Raw genomic sequence first — 13,373 nt, 5'->3', positions numbered from 1 at the left:
GACCGTACCGGCGAAGCTCATCTTCGTGCTGATCTCGTTCCATTCGCGCGACGTACCAAAGTCGCTGATCTTGATTACCTCATTGTCCCCAATCAGGATACTAGGTGGGATAGAGTAAGATGCAGGAAAAGAACGCACCGTTAATGCGGGCAAATACCATGGGAACAGGACATTCTCATCTCATCTCATCTCATCTCAATTGCGTCATCGTTCCAGTGTTCAGTTGCATAACACAACCAGTCGATGACGTCGTCATCGTCTTCAAGGGAAGTAAATAGACAATCGCGGGAACCCCCATTCCATCAGGAAAAATGGAAAACGAGCGGGATGTCCCAAAGACTTTTCTCCTCTCTAGGGCATTTCGCATGTTACGCTCCTCGGCGGTGCGCATGCGTCCGCCTGTCGCTCCGTTTGCGGGTATGTGTGTGTTCTGTTGCCAATAATAGTTGTACCGCCTTGGCCACAAGGCGCTCTCCACCACCTCTCGAAAGCTGGGTTTTCCCCGGCATATAAAGCCCGGAGTACTAGTTGTGGTGGTGTGACCGGTATCTACCGCAGCACACCAATGGGGTGGGAAGTAACATCTTCGACGTCATCGAATGGAACGGCGAACAAATGGTTGGTGAAGGTCATCCCAACGGTGTCGGTGTGTAAAGGCCGGTCGGGCAAATCAGAAAGTTACTAACTCGCCCCCCCCCTCCCTCCCCTCCCCTCATCCCTGCCTCAACCAAACCGCGACCGATGTCGAGTCTGAGATATCGGTGAGGGCAGCAGCTAGTGAATGGGGCCATCCAATACCTGAGAGCTGAAGGCTTCGAAATCAAGTAACCGCCGGAAAAATGTGGAAAATACGCATCGTGCAAAGACACACCGGCCATTTCGTCCATGTCGAGACCGCGCAATGGCGTCTACACTGACGGTTTGTCGGCGGCGCCAACTATTCTACGGCTGCCGAGCCGATCGATATGTTGTCCCCGCTTTCCAACAACGAATGTGAGCTAAAACATTAGCGGGGCCTTGTGGCTTTCCCCTTGGTTGAGGGCTAGAACCTCCCTTAGGTTCTACTAATCATCTATTCGAACTACGCCGTCTAAGGCCGTCTCCTGATAAGAGGCATCATTGGATGGCATCATTTAGCAAAAGCTAATGAAGCTCCAACTGTTGTCCTTCGTTGGAATTCTGCTTTCATTTCCCGCTGACCTATTCCAATCACCACCGACCACCGAGAGAGCGCAAAATGATGATCTTCCTTCCCCGCCACCCCACGGTTCAGCGAGATTGTTATTATTGTTGTTTTTAATTCATTCCGGGTTTCGCTAGTCAAGACGCTGCTGCGCTGTTGTTGTGGTGAACCCCATCCATTCGAGACAATCCGGCGCGGTGCTTTTTTTTTGTGTGTAAAACGACTAAAGTCGACGTCGAGATAATTACAGAAACACGACACGCGCTACACTTTGGCCACACCAGCCAGCCATCAACACCATCGCAACGCACAGCAACAAAAAAAAGCTCTCACCAACCGCCCGGCGAAGTGTGACGTCTTTTTGGGATGAAAATGATGGTTGCCAAAAATGGAAACCAACCGAGGACTACGGCTAGGATGGCGTGTGGTGCCCGCGTGCATCCAAGCAACCAAATGGTCGGTTGCTCTCTCAAATGGTCTTGTAACGTGTTTTATGATGGTACCACGGTAACGGTGGTGGTTTTAAAACCATAGCCAACCAAGGATCAAAGTACCCTGGGAGTAGTTAAGCACACACCAGACGCCAGTGCGAGCCAGCTACAAGCTAGTGAACGGGTAGTAAAATGTGTGTGAGCGTAAGTGTAGAGCAGCGTGTGCCAGCAGAAAGTGGAGAAAAGCGCGTCAAATTCGAATTGATAACGACACCGAGGAGCCTCCAAGGTGCGTACTGCGTGTGTGTGCCTTATTCAACCAATTACCACCGTTTTCTGGGTTCGCGTGTAGGCAGCCCCTGTGTAGGCAGCTCGCATGCACGGGGCCGCCGGGGGTTACGAAACGCCTGAGAAGCCTCTCATTGTGTGAGGCAAATATTGATATTTTCCGAGGAAGCTAGCATGCTAGTATGTTGCTTCAACAGACGCTACGACCGTATTATTGTCGCAGTGGTCGCATTTGGTCGTTTCTTCGGAGATGATATGCCTCTATTCTCACACATACTCGACTCGGTTGTGGCAATGCCAATGGGTTCTTCGATGTTCCATCTTCCTTCGACCCACTTCAGTTCACTTACTTGGGACTTTTCAGGTCACGATGGATGATCTTGTGCGAGTGCAGGTACTGCATACCGAGCGCGATCTGGTGCGACCAGGAGACGAGCTGCTGCGGTGTGATGATGCCACCATTGTCCTGGAGCAGCTTGTGCAGCGGTCCGTACGGGCAGTACTCCATGATGATGCAGAACGCTGGCTCCTGTGTACAGACACCCCTGCGTTGTGAGAAGGTGGAAAGATGGAAAACGAAATGGAAAAACATTAGAAATGGACTTATTGTTTGCAGGATAGCACTGGATCGGAGGGCAGATATCAAAGGGACAAAAAAGCTGGTAACGCACTCGTAAGGACCACAAGAGCCCTCCTCTAATGGTGCACCTGGAGGTGCAGTCACGCGATGTGACTCCCATTTTATCATAAACACGCAACGGTCCACACCATTACTACCAGCAGGAGTGGAGTGTTGTTTTGTGCAAAAAAAAAAGCGCAAAGAAGAGGGGGTATAGGAGAACAAAATCGTCCCGTCCCCCCGGATACTAGCTATAAATAACCGAGGGTGTGGCACGTGTGACTTACTTGAACTTGACGATGTTCTCGTGGTCGAGCTTGCGCAGATGCTTGATGTCGGTTTCCTTCGCTTCGCGCACCTTCTTCACCGCGACCAGCTCGTTGCGCAGCTTGCCGCAGAACACGGCCCCCTGGGCTCCACTGCCCAGCCACACCATATCCGAGATCGTCTCGTACGGGATCTCCCAGTCTTCAGTCTGTTTGCTCTTCATCTCCATGATGTGGCTCTTGCCAATCAGCGACAGGACCGGCCGCATGCACCCGAACAATCCATCCATCCAACCACCGAGTGGAGCCGGTTTCGTCGGTATCGGGCCACCGACACCGACCCCAACACCACCACCCATCGCGGGTGGTGGTGCTACGCCATCACCGGTGGCCGCCAGCTGAGGCCACCCACCGTGCAGCTGATGGTGCACGTGGTGATGATGAGCCACCATATTGTCCGGGCTGCTGTCACTGTCCGGTGCGCCATACTCGACGACGCCCGTACCAGCGTAGATCAGCTGTGGATACGGGGGCACCGGTTGCTGCTGCTGTTGCTGCTCATTCTTCATTGCCAGCTCCTCCTGGATGGACATCATACTGGAAAAGGGATGAAAGAGAGAGAGGCATTAGAATCAACGGAGGCTACAGGTATTGGCATTGGATTGTGTTTGAAGCACCCCGCATTCCCGGAAGCGCCTTGCAAGTGACCGAAGCAAGGCGATATCTTATCGGCAATCCGGCGCAGGTGTTCCGGTGGAGATTCCGCTGGATTACAGAACCTGTGCGCTCGTCGCGGTCGCCGTCGCCGTCGTCGTTGTCGCAACGCGTCACAACGTCCCTTCCTCGAGAGTAGAACTAACATTTCGAAACCCTAAAACTACCTTCCGGAGTGGTTTGAAGGTTAATGGCAGGCTCGGTTGGAACTTGGGGCCCGGGACGGAGTGTTCCAATGTACGCAGCGCGCCATAACAGATTACACCCTAATCAACAAGCAGGCCGCAATCTCTTCAACAATCACCTCGACGCCCCGGGGAAAAATGGAGAAAGCCCTTCGCTGTCTCCCTCTCTTTCTCTCTCTCTCGTTCGGCCAGATGTTTGTAAAAACCCAACAACTGAACCGCCAAGTGGTAGCATTGGTTTGGATAAGTGTTTGGCGCAGCAGCTGCCCGCTGGTAGTACCAGTCCCCTCCCACCGCCCCCCGCTCTAATCACTCAATGAGCCTGGCCTTATCTGACGCCGTCACGGCCCTACGCAATCATCAAGCGAACACTGAGATTGGCGGCCATCATCGAGCGACAATCGGGCTATTAATAGTGCCGCCCAAAACTTTGCTGCATTCCATCGGGTATCGGGTACGGAATCCCGGAAAGAACGCGGGGGTGGTTGGTGCCCTTTTATCACCTTCGCGCAGCGATTGTTTCAGCGTTTATGCGGACTCCCCCCCGGGGGGGGCAATCGCGTTGCCCCTTTTGATACGCCAGGGCCACACATTCCGGGAGGTAATGTTTTTTTTGGGTTTTTTTTGGTTTTTCTGGAGATTTTTGGAAACTGGGAGCTACCTCTGGGTCTGCGGGCTAGCACGTGCCGTTCGCGCACTCCATCTACACGCCAACTACTAATACTACTACTACTACTACTACTACGACGACGACTACTGCTCTGTTCGGGCACTTTGACGCTTGCAAAACAACAACGCAGTATCGCGCATGAATGGGGGCGCCTTTGGCCAAATATCCGCATCGATCCGCATCGTTTGCGTGGCGGGGTGGGACAGGCGGTGCCGTCGACGTCGCAGCGATCGCAATGTGTTTTATCTTATCAGCGGGCGCGACTTCGCTTCGGCAAACCGTGCCTTGGAGGTCGCTTGTGTGTGGCAACCAACCACACAGCACGATCAGTACCATCGTGCCACCGTCTCTATGTGTGTGTGTGTGTGTATGTTTATTGTACGAGTTTGTAAGAAGAGCCAACAAACGGTGCTGTGATGTTGTCTAGGGCCATCCGTGCGACCGAGTTTGCCAACGTCATTCTCGGATAACATGGTGACACGAATTGGTTAATGGCAAATTCCCTCTCCCCTTTCAAGAATCTTCCTCCAACTTTACTTGAAGATAGTTTTGAGACGGGAAACGAAATCGAGCATAACTTTTGGGCTTGTTCAAGTTTTTTGAGTGAGTAGAAGGAGCGTAGTATAACGGAACAGATCAACACGCCCCTTGGCAACTAATAGCGAAGCCATCCTAAGCAAATCGAACAAACCGAAAACATCTCCAACTGTGTGTGTGTGTGTGACTGTGAGTCTTCAAGGTTCGACACGTTTTTTTGAAACACATATAAGGACGGACGAGCCGTATGTTTTTGGTTCGACATGTTAATGACGTCAAAAGCCCATTCTGCTTCACATCGGAGAACGTGTCTTACAAGTTTGGATGTATCCGTTGTAAACACAGGCCTTTGCCTTCGATGTTACCTGGACATGGATCCAGCAAAAACCAAGTGGCCTATAAATTCGATACAGATGCCATTTTTTCCCCCTTGACACTAGAACAAGAATTTGAACACTGCGCTGATGGATAAAAGACCGCAATGAAGACAAAGACATGAAAATCTAATAAGAATGCACCGGCACATACCGTTAAACGCATGAGCGATGTTTTAAAAACGCCTAGCTTCACGTCAAAAATGTACAAAAAACAGTATTTATTAGAGCGAAAAGTGTGTTACTTGAAGTGAATTGAAATTTGTTTGAGAGAATAAGAAAAAAAAAATCAATTGCCGTTTGTTTGACTAAAAGACAGACAAAGACTTATACATACACCTGCTGGACAGGTTCGCAATGGGAAAAAATGGAAAGCAATCTCCCTGGATGGCAACAAAAAAAAAACAACAACAGTCGCACCACAGGCCGTCTGATTGGCGAATGAGCACAGTGACACTGCTCTCTCGCGCTATCTGCGCGCCGTGCTCTGTCGTTGCGTGACCCTAATCTTAATGAGTATGGTGCGGCTACAACCCAGCGCCGAAGTGGCCAAGGTGTCGCCCATGCTTTGCTATAAGGCTTCACCACAGCTCCAAGACCACCGTCCTACGTTGATCGAGTTGTGCGATTACGCGATTAGAATTGGCACTCGCCGGTCGCCGGACGGTTGATAATAATAGATTCGGAGAAGTAGAGCCCTTATTGTAAAAGCCATAAGTGGTCACCGTTTTCTACGAATTAAGCGTACTATACATGCGCACACGTTTGAGAAGAGTGAAGAGTGAGAAAGTACGTAAGTGAAGTGAGACCCGCACCACAATCTACACACACCCCGTAAGTTTGCTATCTCACGACGGTGATCTCGGTTGGGATGTCTGGCCCCTAGCGCACGATCAGCGCACCATATTTGTCGCTCGCGCAGCCGCGCGTCTCTAGCCCTCGCTACGCCCCTGTGCGGCTACGGTGGCGATTCGATAAGCCACAACGCACCCCTCCACTCCCTTCCGGTGGACGAGATGGAACATTCCTGCCGTTAAGCAAACGCGAAACCATCATCATCCTTCACATACTTCACGCTCTTTTGAACCCACAAATATGGCACAACGATCGCGACGGTTGGATGGGCGAGCCCCGCCGGGTTTATGAGCGTCTATTGTTGCCGAGGCGTGAAGTGATGGCCGCGACCGCAGCAGCGACCATTGACACTTTCATTGCTAATGAGCTTGCCGTAGCAGCTCCTCCTTGTTGTCCCTTTCGTCACAGCTCCCGTTCCCCTTTGGAGAGCCTTCAAGAACTCGCAGGAACGAACGCAATTTTATTCGAAATTCTCTCCCTCAGCAAACTTACGATTTCTTGGCAAAGTGCACTTCACTTCTACAACTGTGCTGAAGGGAATTGTGGGATGCCTGCTAGAGGTGTTGCTCGATCTTCGTTCGAAACTAGACTGAAATCGATCCAGGACTAGTCGATCCAGCTAGACTGAAATCGATTCGATCCAGGAGCAGCTGCTGCGCAGTATCACGGGTCATCCGGTGTCGGCAACTCGGTCTTAATCTGATTCTTAACCTGCGCGCTACGAGGGAGGTGGACGCCGATTAAAATGTCCTGATTATTATTACAACGAAACTCGGATCATCTCCGCTGGACGTGATTGTTGTTTGCGCCGATGCGGTTGCACACCAAGGGTCCCTCGCCCCTAGTAGAAGTCACGTGGCGCCCAGGAATAGTGTGCGTGCGTGTGTGCGCGTTTCTAGCAGGTTTGGAAGGAGGATGGAGATGCCATTCTACCTTGCCGTGTCGCAAATACAATGCGATTAGCGTCCATGACTGCAACGGGTATGTGGAGGTGTGCAGAACGAAGAAGTTTTTCTCAATTTTACTAAAGGATATTACATTGTTCCAGTAGCGTTCAATGCCCCTGGTGATACTACTGACCTTATTCCCTACTCACGCGTCTGTAGCTACTGGGTCGAGTGGGATGCAGCAAAAGGTAAACATGTTTTTTGTTTGAATCTAACACTGCAATCAAACTGTAAGCGTAGAATGCGACTTCAATCGCAGGGACGCAGAGTTAGAACGGGGTTATCAGCGCGCAGGGAGAGATGCACCCAAACAAATCTCGACTTGAACAGCACAAAAAAAAAACAAATCCATCCCAGCATTGACGTCATCTTCAAGCGAATTTACATATTTTGCAACATTGGCTCACAATTTGTGTACTGTCGCTCTACTGTTTGTAATCATTTCTTTTGTAATATTTTTTTCGCCATTTCATATCAACGTCTTTAAGTTTACAAGCTTATCGTATTGGGTGGTATTGCATAAGAAAAGAGATGTTGAAGGACACGTTTTGCTATCAATCTAACCATTTTAAAATCCAGGAATTCAGTTTCTCAAAAATCTACAGATAAGTTCTAGTCGAGTTCGTAACTGGTCTAGGGCAAGCATTTGGGCTGTTTGGTTTTATGACACATTTACAAGACAAGACAAAGTTGCCTAAACTGTTTTGTACATGCATGCTGTTTTGTAAATAAAATTCTCACTCGAACAAACACCTTAACGAGATACATAATAGAAACATGTGGTCCTTTTATGATCATGTTCAGCCAAAACACGCATTAGTAACGAACTAGAATATAATTGGCAACTCTTTTCGCGCGTTTCTACCCCCCCAATGCACTAGTTATTGTTTACTTCATGACTTCCGTTGACAATTATCTCGACTCACACACAGCCGGCGACCTCGCCTAGTAACTCTTTTTATTCGTGATAGAAAAACAGGGAGCTTGATAGTCCTAGATTGAGGTGGTTCGACTTTGATTCCCACTTTACCGGAAATGACGAGAAAATAGATGAAAACCGCACGCACGATAAGCAACCAGGAGAGTATGTTTCTCTATCGTCGGAAACCAAATCATCATTATTCTGATTCGCACAAGACACACCTTATAGACATACCGGACATCGTAAAGGTCAGTAATGTGCTGACGGAGCGGTTGGTCTCCACCATTCTACTCCGGCATGGCATTCAATGTGTTACTTGTGTCTTGTGTTAACTTAGCAGAGATTAGCCCAGCTGGTCAAACGCCCCAGGACATTACGTGAACCTACGGCACCGCAATACACCAGGTCTTACTTTGCTAGGGAAGGAGCGCTGTTCGGTTAATCCGATTAGGTGCCATTACCACACACTAGGGCTCACCGAGGCATGGACATGTGAGAGATGGTTTAGTTGATAACCGCGCGGTAGTCGTCCGCGCTCTTCCCTTATCAGCGCCAGTCGGAAGCGCACAATCGGAGCCCTCATTATCATCGTCGTCATCGCCATCATCATCATCATCATCGATGTCAGTTTCATTAACAGTATCTGGTGTTCGGGCCTGAAAGCCTGGATCGAGAGCATTGATCGCTAGAAAGCAACAAAAACATTAGAACGACCCTCAGCATCATGCCGGAGGACAGTGCCGATCGGTTAGATCGCCTTTTAATCAAGAACAGGGGATCCTGCTTAGAAGTAAGAGCGCAGAGTTCATTAAAAACCAAAATTAAGCCACACATTTTTTAAGGTGATCGTCTGGTCGCGAACATGGCTTAATTAGTGGTTTTAGACGTAGAGGATGCCGGCCACAGTGACGCGGCGATTGAACGCGAATGATTGTGTCCAGCGTGGCATGTGTTAATCTTGTAGAAACGACGATTGAGCGTCAGAACAAAGGGCAGAAAAAGTTGAGGTGTCCAGAAGAAACATATATTCGATCGAGCACATAATTTGCATGGCATTGCTCATTGCAGCAATCGCATCGAGAATAATCAATTGAAATGCATCCTGATGGCGAGAGCTAGGGAGTGTACACACAAACACAATCGCTCTACCCGTGCACCGGAAGCCCGTGTTGAAAGTGAAAAGGGCGTCAACGGGGTCGACAGCAACAGTGTACCCCCAAGTGGATTGCAAAACCATTGCTCGCTCGCACAGACGTGGGAATTGTGGCACGATCCATCCAACCAACGGCCTGTCTTGGCCGCCCTTGGAGGATTCCACCATCGTCCTACATGCAAACACACACGCACACACACACCAAACGTACGTGACACGACTGGCAGTGTGGCTTATGTGCTTGCCATGCGCGGACGGCATTTCCGCATCGTAACGTCGTTAAAACCAACCAACTGATGCCGCCATTTTAACGATCACGCCACGCCGGCGGTGGCGCAGACAGACGGAGACAGGAAATGGAGCGCATTTCATGTCGCGACATCAGCGCTTGAAGGATTGATCAAGGCAACCTGGCAACTGCCAGAGTGGCCTCTGGTCCCCGATCAAGCATAAAATCCCTCGATCAATCGCGATTACCAACCCTTTCATCACGATGCCATTCTCGAGAGCTGGCTGCTGCTGCTGCGGTAGTGACTGCTGCTGCTGCTGCTGCTTATCCGGTGGATCGCTGTTGCGATCGAAGAAGGACGACACGAACACCATTGGGTCTCCAGCGTTACTTCCGTTGCTGTGCTTTGTTGCTGTCGGTTGGCGATCGATTAAGTCGGCCGTTGTTGTGTGAGCCACAGCGACCGTCTCTATGGTCGGCTGGCTAGCGGCTGGCTAGCTGTTGAGCTGCTATTGGTTCGCAAACACACACACTAACACACTTGGCGACCCGAGAGAAGAACAGACGCAGCAGGCTGCGATGCTTTTGCGCGAGATATAGACGCGGCGAATGTTGAATTTGATGGCGATAACCTTTATCAACGGAACGAGCCGACGAGCGATTGCGTGCGTGGGTGAACCGTGCGCACGTCAAAGCGGCTCAGCGCGTGCTCAGCAGGTGCTCTTTGGCACTGGCACGAAACCGGGAGGGGGTCCGGTAGGAATTACAATTATCAGCGGACAATAATGTAGCCACAACAAGAAGCCCGGACACACAGTTGCACATGCACCTAGGCACTAGAATCTTCTGCTATCTTCGCACACACACACGCACACTCACTTTCGTATTTCATCTGCAAACGTTGACTACAAAAAAAAAACATTACAAATCAGGATTTCAGAGGCGTTGAGGATTGATCGGAAGGGAATTGCGATAAGTTTTGCAATTAAAACAAGGAAAAAGCGGGATGTAAACCGGTACACGTATCAGACACACTCAGAAATAGTAGCCCTCCTAGTAATCCCACATTTACGGTTAGTATACACGTTGTGACAGATTTTCTCTTCTTCTTGCAGGCCAAGAAGCGCTGGTGGGCATTTCGATGTTCGATGTTCAGTCCTTCAACCACATACCAGGTAGAGCGGCAAAGGTCACTCGATGTTCCATCGCCCGAAACCACTGAGCCGAAACCCTTGCCGGTGGTTTGCTACCACACTAAGTAGGCCAGCCGGAGGTCTCATGTCACAAATCGGCACCAGCCGCGACCGCGCGCGATTGGTGCGCGAAAGGAAGCGTACAAGACACACGCACACACACACACACGCACGGACAGCAACTATGGAGCCCACAAAAGATCACACTTCCATCAAAGCAGTCGTTGCTGTTTTGACCGGATCAGGTGAAGGCACGCAAAAGCCATCCAACAGTTAACTGTGCCACTGCCAAGCGCACACACGCGCACAAACACACACACTAACACGTGCGCATTCCTTCGCACGGCAGCAGTAGATGCTGGCGCGATCGCGTTGTCAATGTACTAACTGCGCAAACATAGTAACCGCGGACCGGAACTAAGGAGCCACCGGTTTGGTGATCGGTTGAACTAAGAGATCACTGGCCAGCAGGTGCCACTGTATGGGTGCAGGTGTGTGTGTGTGACAAAGACGGCGACAACGACACGGACGGTGTTTGTATGCGGGTTAACACGCGCGCACACATCACCTCACCGACGGTGAAGGCCTTGAGAGCCGCCCGCGACACCCGTGCGCGTCAAGGGTACCCCACCCCGATCGCCGTCGTCGCCACCACCTTCGCGATAGACAACAAACACGGCGCACACAGCGCATACACTCGCGCACGCACGCACGAACGCACGCACGAACGCACACCAAAGTACGCCCACACGCGCCACAAAGTTGGCACAAAGAGGCTGACACGAGCAACAGCAACAGCACAGAGGACAGAGAAAGTTGAGCGGGACAGTGCTGGTAGTGGTAGTAATAGTCTTACTTTTAGCAGCTTCTTCACACGCACGCAACACGGAATACGGGGGAGCCCGGGAGCTGGAACATACGAAAAGACGTTCCGTTCACGCCACGAGGAAACTTGCGAGTAAAAACGACGCGAGAAACGCATCGAGTTTGCTCCCCAGCGCGCGCGCGCCCGCGAGATGTCCCAACTAAGGATGGGGGGAGGTTCGAGCTAACCCTATCTCCACTGGATCGAGATGCAGGGAGAGCGATGGCCGCGTTTTAAGCGGACATCGCGAGTAGCAGTGAGCGTGCGCAAGTGCTGAGAGCGAGAGCGAGATGCGTGCGAGCCTACAAAGAGAGAGAGGCAGAGGCAGAACTCAACGCGCCCTCTAGTAGTAGGCTCGAGATTCCGAGTAGTCTGTGCGTAGGAGCAGGACAGCAAACGGACAGGCCACGGCCACGGTGGAATAGCGGTGGAGCGGCGTAATGGAGAAACACGTTCGAGATGCGAGAGGATCAGCGATCGGGTGGCCGCGCGATTACATCCCAGAGTCGAGGTGCCCACGCAATTCAAATTCGTCCGCTGCCTCTGCTTCTCTTCCTTCCTAGATCCGTTCTTTGTTTCTACGCCCACTACCCATAACACCTCCCCCCGTACCCTTCTAGTTCTCTCTTCCCCCATCAAACTGTTTTCTGATTCGTCTTACCTTCTCCTGAGATGATGATGGTCCGGTTGATCGGTGGCCAGGTTCTGTAGCGACGTGCTCATCCTCCGCCGCTCCGCCCGGTGCGCCTGGCTCGAGGTAGCTCTCGTTTCACCCGCATGCTCCATCACGTTGCGCGATCGATTCCGGATCGGTTCGGATCGCGGGCGCTTCACTTATGTTTTACAACTTATGTGCCGTGGAAATATCGGATTGTTTCACTCAGAACAGAACACACACACGCTTCAGAGAAACACTTTACCAGCACCACCACCTTCTTGTGGCAACGTTAGATCCGGGATGCTCGCTACCACCGCTTGCCGATCACCGATCGATAACGTGCTCATCCTTACTACGCGGCACGAAAGGAACGGAAACTTTTACTTTTCCCTTCGCCGGTGCGGTTTCGGTTGATGAGTTTCCTTTCGTTTGTGTGAGTGGCGGGGTACCCATCCACTGACGGGCCGATTGGACGATTGGACCGTTAGTAGGTGCTGCGTTTCGTTCTCCGATGGCCACCGTTTGACGCAAGTTGTGTTGCTCTTATCCGCAGCGATAATCAATCCGATCCGAATGGGATTTTCACAAAACCGACACGCTGGACACGCACTAGGTTTCCACGCGCCATTCAATGTAAATCAGGGTTTGCTGGTAAAGAGAGTGTGAGAGAGAGAGAAAGAAACAGATAGATAGTAAGGGTTAGAGAATAGCTATAAACGTAGCAGATGACATGCAATGGGGGTTTGCTCATAGTTCTCTCGAGTGGCTCCAATTGCCTAGCATTTCTTGAATCTCGATATGATCTTCAACCATGATAGGTGTCAGAAGTTGTTGGATGTTGGAGGTTTGATTGATGTGCAGCATTGATGATCCCCGTGGGGATTTCAATGAAACCGCCTGTGAGGTCTGAGCTTCTTGTATGTTTTCAAAGCGATTGACAGCAGAATGATTGAATACAATGCCTAGAATGAATTCTAGGTGATTGCTTTCATTTAATTGCATCTGTAAAGCATCCCCAGAGTTCGTAAAGCATTCCAAAAACTAAAAAAAACTTGATCCATATGGCCTGTAAGCAACTGTTATTATTCCGGTAATGTTTGCAATCATATGCAGATTATTTTTTTTGCATTTAAACTTGAGATCTGGTCGAAGCAGTATGATATGAATATATTTATTGTAGCAACAATTTAAAAAAAACATCCAACACAGCATGATAGCGCTTGCCATTCACCATAACGGCAGCTCCTTCGCTCGAGCTTCGAAAGGAATAAATACCAACGGTAG

At 50.5% G+C, this 13,373-nt stretch overlaps 1 protein-coding gene across 4 annotated transcripts in view; it reads right to left on the bottom strand.

Annotated features, from left to right (window-relative positions):
• The window catches only part of LOC125955266 (mitogen-activated protein kinase kinase kinase 13-A), a 17,855-nt gene extending 5,530 nt beyond the window's left edge, over positions 1-12,325 (bottom strand). The window contains exons 1-5 of one of the 4 annotated variants that reach the window (XM_049686337.1): positions 11,423-11,516; positions 9,626-10,278; positions 2,809-3,384; positions 2,253-2,447; positions 1-100 (exon numbers count right to left, since the gene is read on the bottom strand). The exon at positions 1-100 is cut by the window's left edge and continues 566 nt beyond it. In XM_049686337.1, coding sequence (XP_049542294.1) covers positions 1-100; positions 2,253-2,447; positions 2,809-3,384; positions 9,626-9,747 — 993 coding nt within the window. In that variant the 5' untranslated portion in view covers positions 9,748-10,278; positions 11,423-11,516. Of the gene's footprint in view, positions 101-2,252; positions 2,448-2,808; positions 3,385-6,614; positions 7,484-9,625; positions 10,279-11,422; positions 11,517-12,092 lie in introns of those variants that run through there. The other 3 variants (XM_049686335.1, XM_049686339.1, XM_049686338.1) reach the window with 3 other exon arrangements.
• Between the last annotated feature and the right edge of the window lie 1,048 nt (positions 12,326-13,373).

Source organism: Anopheles darlingi, chromosome 3, assembly GCF_943734745.1.
Source record: "Anopheles darlingi chromosome 3, idAnoDarlMG_H_01, whole genome shotgun sequence".
In the NCBI taxonomy this organism is placed as follows: domain Eukaryota; kingdom Metazoa; phylum Arthropoda; class Insecta; order Diptera; family Culicidae; genus Anopheles; species Anopheles darlingi.
Note: the sequence above shows the minus strand (reverse complement) of the source record. Positions and strands in the feature narration are given on the sequence as shown.